Raw genomic sequence first — 19852 nt, 5'->3', positions numbered from 1 at the left:
GAGCTGAAACTAATTGGATCCCAGCTCCTCTGGATCTTCTGTTCTCTTCAATCAAAAACAGAACTTTCCAGGTGATCATCTCTAAAGATGGGGTGACCATCACACCAGTATGCCTGTTGTCTTGACATAAATTATTAAAAGTCTCCCCTTTTCACTCTCAAGAGTATTCTAATTTGGACAATAAATTATAAGGTCACACTATCAAAAGTCTTTCCAGGCCCATCCAGATCCTAATCCAAGTCTTAGGTGTTCCCCAGACCCTTCCAGACTTCATCAAATGGCCTGTGTGACCTAATCCTTGTATTTAGGTTAGGTAGTAAACACCCTGTAATTAACTGAGAAATGGGGGCTTCCAACAGCTACCAAAACATAGCAACCAAAAGTCGGCATGCTGGGACAGAACACCCTGAAACCCACTAGCAGGAAGATTCCCACAGGGCTGATTAGGGTCACCACTCGCAAGGCACTGCACAGATGTCACTGAGAAAACATGAATCTATTAGTAATAGGATTGCCAATTAACAGATGGCTCATTAAAGCCTCTGCTCATGGAATGGGCTAAAAGAAAATCAGCTCTCTAGGAGGAGTCCCGGAACACAGAAGTCCCTAAAGAGGGTTCCCTCAAATTAGGGATGACATCCTAGCAATGAGATGTGGGGGATAGAAAAAGGTAGGAGAAGGGAACTGACATTTACTGAGTTCATATTATGTGTTATTTAATCCTCATACTAGGTCTTCCATGTAACTTTCATTTTCCCTCCCCCATTTTTACAGATGAGGAAACCGAGACTCGTCAACATTGACTTACTGAAGGTTATATTGCTGCACTGAGTCCACAGATATTTGACCCCAAAGCCCCGTGCTCTTCACAGTGGACCTTATCCAGTATCCAGATTGACCTTTGGTCAAGATCAGAGTTTTGCAACCTTGGTACTATTCACATTTGGGGCCAGATAATCCTCTGTTGGGGGTAGGAGGGCTGCCCTGTGCGTTGTAGGATATTCAACAGCCTCCTTGGTCTCTATCCACTAGATGCCATGGTACCCCACAAGACGTGACAACCACAATGTTTCCAGACATTGCCAAGTATCTCCTGGGGGGTCCAAAGAGGCCCCTCTTGAGAATCAGTAGCCTAGATATTTAATATCAAATATAGTTTTAATCTTTTCTTGTATTGTTCTCTCATAGCTTCAGAAATATAATACTTATCTTTACCAAAAGACAGTAATTTTCATAGGGACAAAACAGTGCCATTTTTAAATTTTGTATCCTCACTGTGCTAGGGACATAATATGCAAAAAAGACTGGTTAAAAGTTAAATCATAATTCAAATACAAATCACGCTTGAAGCAAAACTGACTCTATTGCATGGTGCCTATCAAAGAGCAAGGTTGCGATTATGCAGTGGAGAGGTCTGAAGGCCAGGGGAGGCTTCCTGCAAAGGGTAAAAGGCCTGATCCCTAGTCTTTGGAGCAACCACAAACCCCACTCCACTGCTCAGATGGTAGAAAGCTCATTATTGGCAGCCATTAACCAGAATCAGATGCTAGTTGATGCCTGGTTGACTTTTCTGCCTCCTCCTTCTCCTCCGCCCCTTCAACAGTTTTCTGGTTCTTCTCAAAACCAAGACCAACAGAGGCATCTAGGTAAGCTCAGGGCAGAGTAGGCCAGAGCTAGGAGAGAGGGCTGGGAGAAAAGCCAGTGGGGCTGAGGCCTAAAAAGCTCCCTCCCATTATAAGTTTTGTGTCCCCCCTTTCATGGGAGGCAGTGCAGTTATCTCAGCTCTTCAGGAAATCTGAAGATAGATAGGGTAGGTCCATCCTCCTAGAGGAATCAACTCCCCTTGACGTCTTTCATGTGAAGCCAAGATATCCGAAGTATAATCAAGTCTGCAAAGGAGAATGTGGGCACAGCCCAAATTGAAAGATGTTCCAAAGGAGTAACCCCCAGATTTATGGCTAGAGTGTGACTCGGTAATTAATTCCTTCTCTCCCTTTTGCCAGGAGTCAACTTTTCTTTCTTCTCCTCCAATTCTTTCCCCCTCTTCCTCTGTTTGTAAATCTTTGAGAGAAACAGCAACAGTCACTCTCAGAGATCAAAGTTTGAGCAGGCAACAAAGACCTCCGAGGAGGAAGCTGTTGCCATGGGAACTCTCTGAGCTGAAGCCCTTTTAATCGGCAAATCTCCTGGTTAGCAGCACAGGCTGGGGCTGGTAAAGAGGAAGAGAAGGGGGAGGGGCAGTCTTGGCAACAAGTAGCCTTTCTAAACAGCCAGAACTCCACCTGGGGGTGGAGGTAGGACAGGATTCAAATTGAGGCAGCACTGGCACGGGCGTAAGTGCCTGAGTATTTCTGCACAGCCATAGAAACAGACTTCCATCAAAAATCCCTAAAGCCCATCACAAATTCCAAGATGTCCCCTCCCAAGAATTCCCTGATTTCTTATTATGTTCTTAATGGCTTTTTAATATTAATGGGCAGAAAGGTTGATTTTAGACCAGAATAACACTTTCAGGCACAGTATTGTGAATAATGTGATTTTTTTAAAAAAAAACTAATGCATGCCTGTTTCTCCACCTCTTGTCTGGGTAATATATGTTTACTTCTGGATAAGTCACAGGAGGAAATGGAAGGAAAAATAGAAGCATGACAGGAAAACAAAGGTAATTCTGTGGCATTACCTTCACATTCTGTGGCATTATTCTTCACAGGGAATAATCAATCCCAACTTAGCGCCTACTCACAAGGACCTGCTGGGAGCAAGCCTATTTCTGGCCTCCTGAAATAGCATGGCACTTGGCCTAAAAAGAAGCAGAAATTGATGAATTCCACAAAATATTAACAGTGTGTGTTTTTGCCTGCCTGGCATTCTTTTCTTCTTCATTTGGAAACAAATGTCCAACTTCTCTTTAGGAAGCTAGTCCTTTACCCTTTTGCCTTCAATTCATATGGTTCATTTGGGGCTGGTGGTACCCTACATGCCAACCCCCAACAACAGGATGTTTGCTGACACTGTGGAGAGAGGCAGTTTATCCTCCTGAGAGCAAAGGTGTTAAAGACCTGCTAGGGGCCAGGTTTGGAGACAGCCTGCCCAAGAATGCAGCTAACACAGAGGAGATAGAGATTCTTTAAAACATAATCTGAACACTGGGACTCAGCCATGCTTGAAGCTAGGAATACCCTTGGACTTATTGGTTACCTGAGCCAAAAAGGTCCCCTAAGCCAGTTTAAGAATCTATCCCTTGCAATTAAAAGAGTTCTGAAGAACACAATAGTTAGCTCTGATGGTGAGAGTTTGAAGAGAGATTTTCTCCTTCTTCCGTTTTGTTTGAAATTTTTATAATAAACGTATCATTTTTTCTAAAACAGAAACAATATTAAAACAAAACAGGACAGCAGTATTTGGGGCATCACCCTATACAGAGAATTAATTCTGCAATCTGTGGATATTTTAGATAAAGTCAAAATAATAGAAAGGATGCTAAAGCCATCTTGTTTATCCTAATATTTTGGACAAGAGAACCTGTTCCATGTTGAAAGCTCATCAGAGAGGGAGTCTCTATAATCTCCTTCAACCAACCATAATTTCCAAAAATTGTTATTTACCATTAGGAAAGTCTTTCTTAGCTTTAATTCTGAACACTCTTGGCTCATGTCCTGTTATTCTTTTCTCGGTCCAGAGGCACAAGTGTTCATCCAGCCATATTTCCACTGGGGCCCTTTCCCTCCTTTATCTACTTGGCCCTTAAAAAACAAGCTACCACATGACACATCAGAAAGAAGGGGTCAGGCCCTTATATTGTGCATAGAAAGAAGTAAGAACAAGGCGAGCTGCTTTTAGATTTTAAAACAACAACTTCCCTACTTGAGCCTTCCTGAATGGTGAAGTCCTTTTCCTGCCAGCTGGAGCTGACCGAGGGAACTTTATTCCTATCCAAACAGTGGCATGGTTCCAGGTTATAAACAGACTGTTCCCGCCACTGATCCTAGACCAATGTCTAATCTCAGGGTGGCAGATTTCTGGACACTTCCACCTTCTGTGACTGTCTTCTGGTATGGCCCTACGATCCCAAACATCTGTCTAAATATTTCTAAGGTACCTGTCACTGTCATCTCAAAGCACCCTAAACACCACGTGCATTTCCAGCTTCAGAATGACTCTACCTTCTGAATCATCAAAAAGAGATTAAAGAGTGTTCAGTATAGTGTCTGCCTTTAGTGTTGAATCAGCGGTTATCCTCCCATTTCTCTGAATCACATCTTTGGATATTTCTGAAACCTCTGAAAGAAGCATCTGAAGCGATTTGTAGATGGTTCAGATGTATGGGGAAAAGAAGGTGGGTCATGCTCAGTGGGGAGGTATGCAGTCTGGACAAAAACAGCTATGTCTTTGAAGTGATGGCCCAGGTCAATGGTTATAGGCATTGGTTATAGGTTTCACTGAGAAATGAAATGAGATACTAAAGCAAATCTGGGACAAGTAAAAATCATTACCTATGGCCTAAAGCAGCAACATTTTTAAAAACATGACTTATGCAGGGGAGCATTCTATAGCTTCTTAATATAGACAGGTCGCGTGGTATCGTGGAAAGAGATAAGGCTGGGAATCAAAACACTTGGATTTGATCAAAGACACTTTTTTTGAAGGGGATAATAATTACAAAACCTGAACATTAATTTCTTCATTTGGAAAACAAGGGAAATAATGCCTGCTCTCCTACATTACAAGGTTATAATAGAAAAATTTTGTGAAGTCAAATTATTATCAGTGTACATTAATGTTAGTAGTAGATGTAGTAATGGCATCACTTTGGTGGATATTTATTGCTTTTTGGGGCATCTCACATCCATTCTCCCTTTTTTTTGTAACAGTGCCCCAATTTACTTTGGGGAATTAATTCTTCTCCATATCTTGATGGACTAGCCACCAAGAGCCTCTAATCTCCTAATGCTAAGCAGTGGACACCTACCCAACTGGACCAGCTGGACTCTCTCTCCTGAGACTGATTCTTGAGTGAGAAAATGCAAGATCAGAAAAAAAGAGATGAGTTGATTTTTTTAATGTCCATGGAGCCCTAAATACATTGTCTATTAATTCTTGCTTCATAGACCCTGGAGCATCTCTGGCAGGGCAGGAATGGTGCTGTGTTCATCAAAACATTTTTACTTTCTTCCCGGACACAAACAAAATAACAGGAGAAGTAACCCATGTCACTGACAGACCTGACCCCTAAAAAGTCCCCCATGAATGACCTTCCTTACTTTTTCTTTCTGTGCAGCCGGGAGCAAAGTTCTCCAATACAGCAAACTAAAACAATGGAGAAGCCTAGACCCCTACACCATACTTGGAAGGGAGCTCCCCAGGTAAAAGCCTCCTAACCCACATCTGACTATGACAAGATGACGTAATGAACTTCTATGGTGGCAAGTCACTGAGATTTGGGGGTTGTTTTTACAGAAGCTAGTAAGTGTTACCCTAATATATTATCCTTTTTGGAGACTGATTTTCCAGCCTTTCTTTCAATTTTGATATCCTTCCAATGAATTCCTTTCCTGCTTAGGTTAGCCAAAGTCTACTTCTGTTGCTTTCAACCATAGTCCCGGATGGTTCTGTCACTAGTAAAAATTCAAATACCCAGATAAAGAATCATGACCGATGAGATTAAACCATGTTATATATCACTTGAGACTGTAGACATTTATTGTATAAATACTTCATAAGTCAACAAATATATACTCAGCACTGACTAACATTTAAGAGGCACAAAGTAAATATTAGTTACAGATTCTGCCCATTTATCATTTAAAAAAAAACATTCATTCAAGCTTCTTTATTCTAGACACTCTGCTAAGCATTGCAGATGGAAAGATGAATGAGAACTGGTTCTTGCCTCTGAAGAGCTCATGTTCCAGTGCTATTGAGAAGCGTCCCATGTCGTAGGGGAAATCAAGACAAATACACATGCAGTACCCGTGTGGCCACTCACATGAAGTCAAACTAGAATATAAGACTGATATGGTTCTGTCCTTGACCCTTTTCATTTTCTATAATCTTCTTGGGTGACTCATCTAGTCTTTCATGGTTGTGACTATCATTCATGACTCTCAAATCTATTATCTCTAATCCTAGTTTCTCCACTGAGTTCCAGACCTATATTTCTAATTGTCAGCAAGACATCTCCACCTCGGTGTCCCACAGGCCTCTCATATTCCACATGTTTTCTACATCTGTGACTCTATTTCTGTTTTGTAAATAAGTTCATTTGTACCATTTTTTTTTTTTAACCAAACTCATTCTCCTGCCTGTCCAACCTGCTTTCCAAACTGTGGCCTCTCTCTTGGTTGACAGAACAGTTGGCTACCCAGCTAGCTAGAAAACATGGTGTCCTTTTGACTCATCCCTCTCTCTCATTTTTTTTAATGCATTAGTCACCAAGATCCATCACTTCTATCTTAAAAATGTTTCTGTGTTGTTTGTTCTCAGTTCATTACTCTGCTTCAGAATCTCATACCCTTTCACCCGTGCTGCTGCACCAGCCCCATAACCCATCCCTCTGTTCTAGCACTCCTCTCTAATGCATTGTCCACCCTGCTGCTAATTATTGTTTGAACCCTGAGATCTAATTTCATTCCTCTGTTATGGTTTCTTTACTGGTTCCCCAAAGTCTTCAGATGACGTGCAAACTTCTTAGTCTGACATATAAGACACTTCATAATCTTGCTCGGTCAACTTTTTCATCTTTACCTTTGTGAGTATAACGAGAAAACAAAATTCTTCTTAACTTTGCCTCTGATTTATCCCCTTAACTATCTTTCCTTACTAATTGGTCATTTGAAATTCCAACCAGTTTTCTACTCCGCATGTCGTGATCATCCTTGAAGAAGAGCTCAAGTTTCAGCTCCTTCAAGCCTCCATCAGTAGGTTATTCTCATTCTTGTGGAATTAGTCCTTTTAACCCTGACCTACTGCAGAAGACCACAGTTTATTCCTGCTGGCTTCCTTGTGAGTGAGCACCATCCTGTATGTTCTTGTAACCAACCTGTAACCCTTTTATCTCTGTCATGAGGACTGAATTACCGGGAGGTCATTTTCTCATTTATCAAGGTAGTCACATCACTCACATTCATCTACTTTTTAAACCAAGAATTTTAAAATTGAAATAAAACTCAAAAATAACCGAGTTGAACACCTTTTCCTATACGTAAATGCCTGATATAATAACTCATAAAAAATCTTCCACCTTCTTAAGGATATAGAAATTACTACTCCTAAGAACACTGATTATATCTTTAGATGTCTCTCTGATTGTTAACAGTTCTTTCTTTATCCTGAGATGGACTCGCTCCCTTTGTAACTTCCACTCCTGGTTCTAGTTTTACCTAGCCACACAGACAGAGTAGGTTTCCAATCTCTCTTCTATACAATTTCACTTCAGATATCTGGAGACACTTCCCATGCTCCCTTTCCCAAGTCCTCTTTCACTAGACCAAATCCTCCCAATTCCTCCTACCATTCCTCATATTAAGTTCAGTGGCTTATGGAGGTTGTAATTAGCAAACTGTGGACTCAGTTATCTTCCCACTGAGGTCTTAATCTCCTTGCGGATGACTTCAGAAATCAGGTTGCTCTCCCAGTCTCACATAAAAAGAATACCTAACAAATGGGCCTGCAGGATATAACCACCAAATAATTAGCATTTTTTAAACTGTGACAGTACTTTGAAAAATGCCATAAAGGGGTGTCAAGACCAAGACGACTCAGAATGTTGCCTTTGGAAGTAAATACAGTACTTCCTGCTTCCAGAAAATTCTCATAGATTTCAAACTAACCCCTTTAATTAACTAACAAAACTAGCATTGCCCTAAAAAGTTTACATGGCAAATTTACCATGCTTTGAACATTTCTAATTATTTAGAATAATATATTTCTAATTAATGTGGAATATAGCAGAATTACGTGTTACTCCTCACCAAGAACCCTAGTATGTATCTGTTTATCTCAAAGATATGCTGCTTCTACTGTGATGAGCTGATTTGCAGCATCCCCACTTTCCCGTTATGGTTCTTTTTAGGGTAACACTGATTTCTGTTCTTATCTTTTCTTCCATCATTGTTGACCATTTTCATCTGAGTCTTCCTTTCACCCACCTTGTGGTCCTGAGGACAGCATCTTTGCCCAAGTTGCTTTGTATGTTTCAATCCAGAGCAATGCCCTTCATACACTTCAGCACATCCTCAGATGACAAGGCTTTCACTCTATTTATTTCCCCACATTTGCAGAACTGGGACCAAATTATTTAAAGTGGCTTTTACCTGGCCTCCTTTTCCTGCACAGGCAATTACTTTGCTGCAAATGGTTGCACTGGCCAAATAACTGTGTTCACAATTAGCTAATTGCAGGCTCAATGAGCCACTTGTTCCTTCAAACAGCCATTAGAGTTGTGTTATTAGGCAGAAATTTATCTTTTTATTCCCTACAGAGTCACAGCAGATCCTGAATCTGATTGCCCTGTAGTCTTTTACAATGTCAATATAAACCTTTTACATTTTTATTTCCTTTTGAATATATGTCATATTTCCCAATCTTTTACAAATCACAGCAGTTAAGCTTCATAAACTGGACTCAAGAAACATGTATTTGAAATTAATTTAACTGTCTAAAAAGGGCTAATTATTATTAATTAAAGGGTTAATCATTAATAAATAATTATTACCTTAATCCATTTTGTAAACTATAAAATTAAGGCAAGCAGTACAGTTGATTTGCCAAAGTCATGATAGAGTAAAACTAAAAATCTTAAGCAAATTCCATTTTCTCCTGGGGCACTGAGTTTCCCACAGAGGGTAAAAATTAACCTTCAACCTCATTTGCCTCTAAAAGAAAGCACCTTAAATATTCCCCCAAATTGTTAAGACCTGGTTTCTTGGAAGCTACAAAAAAATGTAAAATGGCTTCAAGGATTTACCTTTTCTCCTACAATTAATGTTGTTTCTTTTCTTAATTTCTGTATGTTTTACTCTAATTTTCTTGTCCAGCCAACCTTTATAGAGCACGAAATATGTGCTCAATTTTCAGTTTCATACAAGGAGGTCATCTCCCGCTGATATTCCTCCAATCCACAAAAGAGAAAAGTAGCCAAAAGTAATGAGTTTTCATTTATGAAGAAATTAATATTAATAAGGATTACATTATATTTGCTTTGCGAATAACTTGGACACTTTTAGGTTTCAAGAAATTTGCCTTCCAATTAAACACTATTACGTCTCCCCCATAGCTCTTTTCACTGAGCACCTTTTATTATTAAAAGTTTACAGCCATCTTTCCTTAGGATTGTCTTAAGTGGAGATAATTGAATGGGAAAAGATTCCTTTGTCTCAGAAGATCCTAGCACACCAGTGAATTCTTATCTCTCAGCTGTCTCTACCCTGCTTCAAAGGCCTCTGGCATTTTCCTCAATCATTAGCATATGTAAAGAATAAGAGGAGACAGAAATCAGGGTTAAAGGTGCAAGTGGAAAGGAGGGGAAAAAACTAAGAAAGCAGAAGAAACATTCAGGAAAATGCTAAAAAGTGGGCCATAGACACCAAGAAACAAAATATAATAAATACAACTACTGCTCATAAAGAACATATTCTAAAACTGGTTTGTCTGTGCACCAAAGGTAAAGCCTGTGTGTGCAACCTGCTGATACACGCAGGGAGGAGAAGCGAGAAGAGGGAACAGTGCAAGCAGTCTAAGATGAAAATGTTACTGAGGGTTGTCACTTACCCAACACCAGCAGTTCCACCGAGTCCTCGTTCTTGCCCTCCAGGTCATCAGGGGTGGTGATGATACAGTAATAGAGTCCGCTGTCTCCCCACATGAGTTTTCCAATTTGAAGATCTGCATCTGTTATCACAAAGAGAAGGACCCGGTCCTAAACTCTGTCCTCTGAAGGAAAACACTAAACAGTGGAGGGGGGCGGGGCAGCCCTTCTGGGTGTCTGTACTGTTCTATTTCTTTACCCGGATGGTGTTTGACGAGATGTTTGCTTTATTTAAAACAAACAACGAAACAATAATAAAAGCTAGCATCCCTAAGGGGAGAGAATTAGAGCACCCCCACAAACTGGTCTAGTTCCAGTCTGGTTTCTGGAATAGAAGACTGCTTTCAACCACGCCTGCAGAGGCCCTTGAAAGCCAAGTAAATTCCAGAATTAACCTGGACTCCTGGAAATGAGCTGGGTTCACAGGAGTTCAAAATTTGGAACTTTTCCTTGCCCAAAGCTTTAGGGAGCAGGAAAAAGGGTGGAACTGATGTAAAACTACCTGAGGCTTGGGCCATGGCATCTACCTGGCTCTGCAACTTGTACACATACATCCCTTCTCCCAGCAGAGGAACTTCTTAGGGAAGTCTGTTTTCTGAGTTAAGGAAAGGGCAATAAAGGCTGGTGTCAAGGTGTGAGGTATTTGACTGAGAAAGCTTTCACTAGAACCCATTTCAATTCAGTTCTGATAATAAATTCCTCAGACTGGAGGTCAGGCTCATGAAAGACTATTTCCAAAGCTCATCTCTGTCTTCTCTTGATATTACAACCCTCCATCCTTCCTCTCCACGCCATCCCATTAAAGCAATTTGCTAGGTTTCTTGATACTCCCGTCCCCCATAAAATCAAAGTCTTGAGGGATTGAAAGGGTGCAAGGCTGACATCCTCTTGTATCTGGGAAGGATGGAACCAATCTTCCCTAGATTCAAAACAGAGACATTATTACCATGAACAATTGTGATCTCTCTGCCCCTGTAGAAATCTCCCAGGGTCACGGTTGAGCCCTGTTTGGAAGCTACCACTCGAACAGTCCTCCTACTGTCTAAACAATCCAAGTAGGGGTCCCATTCCAGGTTTCTTTTGCTGAGAGATTGGGCCCGGGGAGAGGACATGCCCAAGGATTCCCCCATGCGATCCTGGCAGTAGGACTTGAATTTCCACTGCACGACTGCAGGCTGATGTGAAGACGTGGAGAAGTGGCAGCGAAGCACAGTGGGCTGGAAGAGCATGGCCACCTTCTTCTTGTCGGGCACTGTGACCTGAAGGCCTCCAGCTATGGCTGCAAAATAGAATGAACATGTCCAAATGGTATCGGTATCCTGGACCTCACCTCACATATCATAGGTGTGCCTTTCCACCTTACCTCCCTAACCTGTCCCTCCCCTTGTTTTCTCCAGCACAATAAATAGCATCAATATCTACCTGGTTGCCTTGTCCAGAAACCTGCCTTCACTCCCAATGTCCAGTTGGTCACAAAGTCATGTCAACTTGACCTCTTAACATCTTTAATATTTCCTTCCCCCTCTTTAACCCCACTACCATTGCTTGTGTGTATGCTCTCCTCATTTCTTGCTTATAATTTTGCAATAATCTCTTGTCTGGTCTCCCTGCTGGCAGTTGCCCACATGCAGTCCATTCTCCTTGCTATAAGTTCAGGTTATCTTTCTAAATCTGACTGTTATGGCTCTCCTTCTTAAAACCCTTCACTCATCCTCCATGGCCTTCAGGATAAAACCCAAAGTTCTTGGCAAGGCATTTAAGGTGCCCCATCATCTATTTCTCCTCAGCCTCACGTCTTGCAGCACCTCCATTTGAGCACCAACCTCCGATGATACCAAACTAATGGTTCCCCCAAGTGGGACGTGGTATATCACACCTCTAGATCTTGGCATGTGATGTTTCTTGTTTATGGAATGCTTTTTCCTCACTTCTCTTCCTGAGAAGCTCTTTTCCATCTTTCAAAACCAATTCAAAGGCTTCTTGTCAAGCTTTCTGTGACCAGTCAATCCATTTGTCACTTCCTCCTTTGTGCCATCAGTATCCCCAGCATTCTCCTCTAGACATTTACTATAATAATTTTGTAATAATTTTGTACTTATTTTCATGCCTCCATCAGACTTGTCGGGTCAGGTAAGGAATTGTGTCTTATCTTGCTGTCCTGGGTGAAACCCATAGATTCTCAACAGCTATTTGATAAATGAGGACAGTGAAGCCAGGACATATGACTTCAGGAGGAAGTGACTTCCCTTCCAGCTGGTGACCAAGCAAACGAGACAGAGATTAAGGGGAAAAGAAGGCTTTGAGAGGAATGGAGAATTTTGGATCAAAAACAGTGGACTAAGTTCAAAAGCTTTGAAGGGTAATCCAAAAAAGGGTGGGGGGAGACTAGAAAGCAGATGAGAAGTTTAAGTGTTTAAAAAGATCAGTTTGAGGCTTGATGTCCAAGAAAGAGAGGGAAATTTCAGTGAATGAAAGCCCAGGGGAGTGTTTGAGAGGCAAAGGGCTTCTATGAACTCAATGGTAAGATCTAGAAATTCCAGGCAAAGAGAACATAACTTCTTCAGGTGAATGGGACAGTTAAAGAGCTTCTAGCTTGATCTGAGGTTAGAAGCAGAAGTAGAATCATGATGAGAGGCAGAAAAAAGGAATATGAATAGAAAGACATGATAGAGAGGTTCAGAGTTGAATCCAGGAGCCTGCCAAACCAGCTTCAGGTAGCTTGAGGCAAAGAGTTTCACCCTAGAATCGCAGGTGGACTTGAGACATACAAGAAAGGGCTAGTTTCCAGGGGAAGCCTACTGTTCTTCATTATTGCCCATGGTCCCGATGACATCCCACAAAGCAAACTCACTCTCACAGCTCAAACATGAACTTATTCATGAACCTGTCTTTATAGAAGCTCTCTTAACAAGGGCAAGATACCATATTTGTACCTACTTCTGATTTCCGGACCAGTGCCTCTCTTCCATGAAAGCACTGTGAAAACTAGGGTCTAATTCCTGTTAGGAAGAAAAGGTTTCTGCATTCTATGGAATTGGGAAGAGATTGCAACAGAGTATTTGAGATGTAGTGTTTCGAACCTAAGTGCTCGATAGCTACTATGGAATAAATGAAGGAATGGGTGAGCAAATGAATGACTATTAACATGGGAATTTCTAGGACTTTGCAGAGAAAACTGGTTAAATGACTCATAAACAGCATAGTATAGTAAGAGAGCATTGGCATCAAAAGATAGGGCTTTGAATCTCATCTGGCCATGTACTAATGGTGAGACCTTAATGAAGCCTCTTAAGCAATACTCACCTGTAAAATGAGCCTCATATTCCTTACTCAACAGAGTTGTTAACAAACCTTATCTCTCTCTCTGGGCGCCTGCAGAGAGTGAACTCTATAACGGAGAACCTTGACCATGACCAGTAGAAGGGAGATCTCAAATGCAAATCCTACCTCACCTTTCCTGCCTTTTGCCTCGCCTCCCATTCTCAGGCTCCTGAATCTCGATGAACATCCACCACTAATAGGTTTGATTACAGCCAAATTATGTAGATCAGCCCCATTGAGGGGCAAATAATTCCTAGAAAAGAACCCCAGCTCAGAAAAGAACCCTAGTTCCCAGGCTCCACTGCTTCCCTTCACCACCCCCAAATGTTGGTGTGGCTGATTCCATTCTTTCCAACTCACACACCTGGATGAGGAAAAGGCTTTTTTTTTAATAGTTTCTCCTTAAATTCTATTGCATTAATTTTTAAACTTGTAATTCTTCTTCAAAACCTTATTCACACTCCAGTTTTCCAGGTAACAAAATGGGACAGAGAGTTGAAGTGTCTTCAGTTAGCAGTGGTTGAGACTGGATAACCAATCACAGGCCTTGTTCCCAGCACAATGCTTGGTAGTTGACCAACCACCTTTCTTCTCTGCTACCTATTCAGGCTCTTCTTGGGAAATCACATTTCCTCGGCATTCCAAGATAAATGAAACCAGCAAAGGAGGCAGGTGCAGCACAAAAGTGTTGGGGGGGAGGGTTGTTTTTGGATTTTTTGAGAGAGTTAAGTATGGGGTTTTCTTCATTAGATGATTACTAAGAATAACCTCCTCCTCAGCTCTGTTCTCTGTTAATGGATTAGCTACTTGACCAAGCCATTCAACTCCCTTAATTATTATTTTTTAAAATTGTGCACTCCCTTAATTATTAATAGAGGTTAGTCAATTCACAGCTTCTATGACACACACATAAGTTCATGTTCCAAAGAATAAAGAATACGTTTTCAGAAACATCTGCCTTTTTACAGCATGATAATTAAAGGCATGGATTTTAGAGTGAGTCCTAATTTAGAATCCAAGCCCTACCACTTCCTAGCTGCATGACATAAGGCAAATTACTCAAGTCTTAGGAGTTTCAGTTTCCTTACTGGTAAAACCAGAATAATAGTAACTATCTTATGGAGCTGTCTGAGGGTTAAATAAGATTTTATCCTAAGCACTTAGGATAACACTGGTATACAGTAAGCACTCAATAAATGTAGTTGTTGCTGCTCCTGGAAGCTGGAAACAGAGGGTACCCTGAGTGTGTGTACACATACACAGAGATGTATACATACGCAGGTATAATGGAAACCTTGGGAATCTAAGCTAAGGATAGATCTGGATAGCTGGAGAGGACAGATCTAGGAATTTGGAGGAAATGTCAGTTTATTGGATCCTTGAGGACCATAAAAGTGAAGAGTTAGAGAGAAAGCTGAAGATGCCAATCCCTGCGTTAGCTCTAGAAGTATCAAAATGTAGGATGAATGCTACCCAGGTCCCAAGCCTGCCCAGGCCAAACCTATTAGGAACCCCATTCCCACTGGAGGGTAAGGTCTAGAATTGCTCTTCTGGCCCTAACCCTGGGTTCTGCGCGAGGGCAGGGGTTCCTACACCCACTGAGCCACATGTCTTTCCCTCAGCCCGTGTGTATGTGAGACTGTGTTTCCACCTGATTTGCAATCCACTGGTACCAAAGCCTTGCCCTGAGTTCCAGTCTGCTTGCCTGGGCCCTGATATAAGCCCTTCTCCTGAGGATTAGGTTTTGTTTCCTATATCCTCACACATGACTGATCCATATCTGAAACTGTAATCTTGCTATCCACCCAACTTCAAAAAATACCTCTCATGGGACACCCACTCCTACCCCAGATCCGGCCCTTCAGAGATAGCAGCTAATTTGGATGAGGACCAAGATTGACAGTTCCCCATGGACACTGAGATTTGGCCTGGGAACACCCTCCCTCTGACTCCAATTCCCCATAGATCTGCCCTGGGGCTAGATTAGTGTCCTGAACTTGGGTCCCACCTCTTATAGATTTTTTTTGTTTTTCTATGTTACCACCTGTCAGATGCCAAAAACCTAGTACTTCTTATGCTGGAGTCTATACAGGCTAATAAGAATACCTTTGAATGCCAGGTAAATAAATTAAAATTTTTCAGCCTCTTTGTAATGTTCACCTGTGCATTTGATCTAAGAAATCTTATTCTCCTGTGGTTCCAACTACCAGTTCTGTCTCAGACCCTCAACTTCATGAAACCTCATCTGCACATTTAACAGATACTTCAAATTAAACATATCTAAACTTTGTTCATCATCTTCTCTTTTCCCACCTCAACTCTTGCTTATAAACCAGTCTTTCTTGTCTCCCTAGCTCTTTTGCCAGTATACTCACTGTCCTATCATCCCAGATAGAACTCATAGCTTTGATCACCTCCTCTTTGGCTCTAACCATATTCAGTGGCCACTAATTCTAAATCTCTCTCAAATTTGACCCTTCTCTATTCCCATGGTCACTCCTAGTGGGAATAAATCAAGTTTCTATTCCTTCTACCAGGAAGTGATTATGAAACACTTACTGTATGTTAGAAATTATATTAAGTGCCATTCATGGAGTATCTTAATAAATTCTCTCCAAAAATCCTATAAAGTAGGTATTATCATTACACCCAATTTACAGATGAAGAAACTGATCCTCAGAAACTGTATGTATCTTGCCAAACACCTCAGGGTTAGGAAGTGACAGATATGAACCCAGGCTGACTGGCCCCAAAGCTCTTACTATCACTTTACACAAGTCCTCATTACATTTTTGGTTTCATAATAGCCTCTTCAGTGGTCTCCCTACTTCCAGCCCAATGTACTCTCCACATTTTTTCTATCTAGAATATTCTTTTTTTTAAAAGACAGATCCAATCATGTCAGGCTATAAGGCCTCCAATGATTTCCCATTCCTTTTAGGATAAAACCCAAATGCCTTGACATGGCATGTAAGGTCTTCTCCATGATTTGGGCCCATGCAAGTTCCAGGCATACTAAGATGTTTTCCATTCTTTGACTATAAATATGTTATTCTCCCATCCTGGGGAAACATCAGGGCATGTAACTGAGGAGTTTCTGGGAGGCAGACAGAGAGAAGCACTGAGTGTGTGTCATGCACACACATGAACAAGCACGTGCTGGCACAGTGGGAAGGCTGGGACTCTGAGTCCAGGCAGGGGTGACACCATAAGGGACTTGTGTTTTTAAGCTCTTATAAGAACATTTACAGAAGTATGGAAAGAATCCATGTTTCATCCTACAAAATAAAGCAAGTATGCCGGAAAACTGGAAAGAGTGAAGTAAGTGAAGTATGTCCTATATCATACTATATAGAACACATCTGTAAAAATTAGGATTCCTGACTGAAAGAAGCACCAGGAGACATATTGAAGATTGAAGATTACAGGTGGTTTTCTACATTTGCAGAGGAGGGAGTCATCATTCTTAGACCACCAGACCATTCCTTCTGTTTTTATTGTGCCCCTGATCCTCAGGAAAACTGCCCTTGGCTATCTAATTCAAATTCATTCAAAAACATGTTTTAAAATACAATGTTACATTCTGGGAACATAGATTTAAAAGACCAGTCTTGAGCTTGAGAAATTCAATATAAACTTGGTTTCTAACTCTAAGGTCCCTGAGGGCAAGGACCAGGATTGGTTGATTCTGTATCCTCAATATACAGCAAGCTCTATTTTATGGAATGAATATGTGGAATGAACAAATGAACAAGTGAATCTGAAGGGCCTTACTTAGCAGGTGGTCCTCAGTGCAGAGAATGGATTCTGGTCAATAACTAGGAAAGCTGCCTAAAAGTAGAGTGATGAGTGATAGCTCAGAGGATCAGCATCAGCTCCCATCTCAGCTAATCACCAGGGGTAGCAAGTCACCAGGCCAGGGAGGATCAGCTCCAAGTACAGACAATGCCTCACTGCATGTGGCAAAATAAGTTCCTGCCCCAATTCTCATGTAAAGAAAAGGATTCTATACATGACGAATTGTGTTCTTGCAAGGATAACAAAAGCAGTATCTACAGAAATGCTGTTCTTATTTTAGTACTTTCATTTTTTTCAAAGCAAGTTCCTTTTCCCCACTAGTTGTAAGCTATTCCTGCCAGCATCTTTGAGAGGCAGATCTATAAGCACAGCCCCATTTTAGAGAAACAAAGATTGCTGCTAAAGATCATGGAAAATTATCATCACCATAGACAGGCATCTTTAGAAATTTTGTATCAAGCTCACCCATCCCTTAACTCTTGAACTCCCAGAAGTGGGATTTGACCTCAGAATTGCCCATTCACCAGCATATCTTGGCTTTCAGACTCCTAAGTTTTTTCTTCATTCAGTATGACAATACACATCTTCCTTTTCCCGCCTTTAAGCTAGATCTTTAAGAAATTCATCTTTTTGTCCTCACATTTTTAACATACTGTCCCAATTTCCTAGGACATTGTTTTAGGAACAATAAATGGGCAGGTTTTCTAAGTGTAAGAGATGAATAATGAGTGTCCGAGCATCTCCACTAGGTTTGGTCCATGGCGTGTCCATCCCTTAGTAGCAATGTCAGCATGGGAAGCAAAGCATTTTGGGAAATGATGACCCACAGGCTCAATTTTTAAAGACAAAACACAGCTTGAACCTTTTTCCCCCAGAAGTAGAAACCATTCATCTTCTTGATATAGTTGGGTTAAATAATAAAATAAAAAAGCCTTTACCAAGAAGAGTAGACATTTCCTTGCTGTTTGCCTATTTTCTAAGCCTAGTTCTCCAGCTTGCCTATTAGTCCTGTAAGTTAATCAATTTCCTTTCAATTAATTTCTTTCCTGCTTAAATTGGACAGAATCATTTTCTCTTGTTTGTTACCATAGTACCTAATGGCTTGATCCATTTTAGGGTTAGGGTGACCAGATGTACTATTTTGAGATTATAAAAAATATGACAGCATTCTTGCATGTTTTCTCCCCAAGAGTCCTAAAAGGCATCAGTATCTCCCCCCTTTCCATGGGGCTAAAGTAAACACTGGTGCTGCCCTCGCCCAGGTGGGCATTGCTCATGGCCTAGTTATTATTTGCTGCCAATAACTCTAGTGCTTGTGCACACAGAGCTTGCCATTCATTAAGCATATGTTCTGTGTGTCCCATGGAGCCATGCTTTCCCATTCTCTGCCACCACTGCACAGATGAAAGCAAGAAGCATATCTCCTTTCTGTCTGATTGCCTCGTCTTCCAGAGATCTGAAATGAGCTCGTGGGTAATGTCTAGCTGGCCCACATGCTGTTCCAATACGACTAAAGCAGTACTAAAAGAGGTCAGTCTCTACCCTGCAGGGCCAAGGTACTTTGGAAGCTGTCCTGATTCATTCAGGTGGGTCAGACTTCTAGGATGGATCAGCCATTTGGACAGAGAAAGCTCCTGTATGAAAGCTCTTCTCCACTTTTATCAACTTGTTACCTGTATTTCCAGTTTAGATCTCTCACCCAAGCTCCAGACCCAAATATATAACTTCATTCTCCATCTGGATGTTATACAAGCACCCCAAACTCATCATTCTATAGATGGAGATGCTAACTGCCCCCTTCTTTTAGTAACAGAACTTCCCAGGTGTTAATCTGGCCAGCCAAGCCAGCTACATACTACATTTCCTAGCCTCCCTTGCAGCTAATTGTGGCCACGGGACTAGATTCAGGACATAGGTATGTGAGGAGAAGTGATGTGTGTAATTTCCATGTCACCTCTCTAAAAACAAACTACTTGCCCTGACCCTCTGCTTTCCTTGCTTCTACTTGTTGAAGAGTAACTATCACTGGAGCAGTCTTGGGAGCCACATGTTGGGAATGGTAGACTCAGTCCCACTGATCTCTACTGTTACAGGAGAGAGAAAAAAAAACAATTTTGTATGAGTTACTATATTTTAGGGTCTTTTTGTTATAGCATCTTAGGCTATACTCTAACTAATCTAATGAAAAAAACTGAACCCGTCTCTCCCTCCCTTACACGTTTCTCCTCCTATATTAGTTCATGTCCACAAATGGCATCCCTGCAAACCCAAGCCAGGTACCTGGAGGCATCTTTGATACTCCTGTCTTTCAGCCTCCACATCCAACCAACCCAGGACTATGGACTACTTCCTCCATGTCTGGTCACTCTGTCCACTTCTCTCATCTCCACTGCACCACAAGATTTCAGGATCTCATATCTTGCCTCTCTTTCTGCAAGGGTCTTCTAGCTGGTTTTTGCTGCAAGTCTGCCTATGTCTAATCTACCCTTCACACTGAGACGCAAATGATATTTCTAAAATGCACATCTGATCACAGCACTCCTTTACTCTCACCCTTTTAAAGACTCCCTCTAGGCATTCAGATGTACAAGGGCTCATTTCAGATGGGGCCACTCTCTTCCATTCCTCCTGCACCACTAAATTCTCCAGCCATACTAAAATATTTGTACTTTTTGAAAAACATCATATCCTCTTTTGATTGTTGGCTTTTGCACATGCTGTTTCCTCTGTAAATTTCCTTTCCCTCCATCCCACTCTTTCTCTAGTAACTCCTACTTATCTTTCCGGACTTCCTCAGCTATCACTTCCTGTAGAAGCTTCTTCTTGCTCTTATTACAGTCATATTACCCTAGAGAATCACATCACCTTGCCCGAGAAGTTCCTGTTTAGTCATCTGTCTCTGCCATTAATAACAAGCTCTCTCCTTCA

At 41.3% G+C, this 19852-nt stretch overlaps 1 protein-coding gene across 2 annotated transcripts in view; it reads right to left on the bottom strand.

Moving 5' to 3' along the window:
- The window catches only part of ILDR2 (immunoglobulin like domain containing receptor 2), a 58163-nt gene that overhangs the window by 31323 nt on the left and 6988 nt on the right, over window positions 1–19852 (bottom strand). For both annotated transcript variants that reach the window (XM_061183146.1, XM_061183147.1), the window contains exons 2-3: window positions 10752–11084; window positions 9769–9888 (exon numbers count right to left, since the gene is read on the bottom strand). In XM_061183146.1, the coding sequence (XP_061039129.1) occupies window positions 9769–9888; window positions 10752–11084 (453 nt within the window). The remainder of the gene's footprint in view (window positions 1–9768; window positions 9889–10751; window positions 11085–19852) is intronic.

The sequence above is a fragment of the Eubalaena glacialis genome, chromosome 3, assembly GCF_028564815.1.
Source record: "Eubalaena glacialis isolate mEubGla1 chromosome 3, mEubGla1.1.hap2.+ XY, whole genome shotgun sequence".
NCBI classification, from domain to species: Eukaryota; Metazoa; Chordata; class Mammalia; order Artiodactyla; family Balaenidae; genus Eubalaena; species Eubalaena glacialis.
This window is presented reverse-complemented; position numbering and strand designations above follow the sequence as displayed.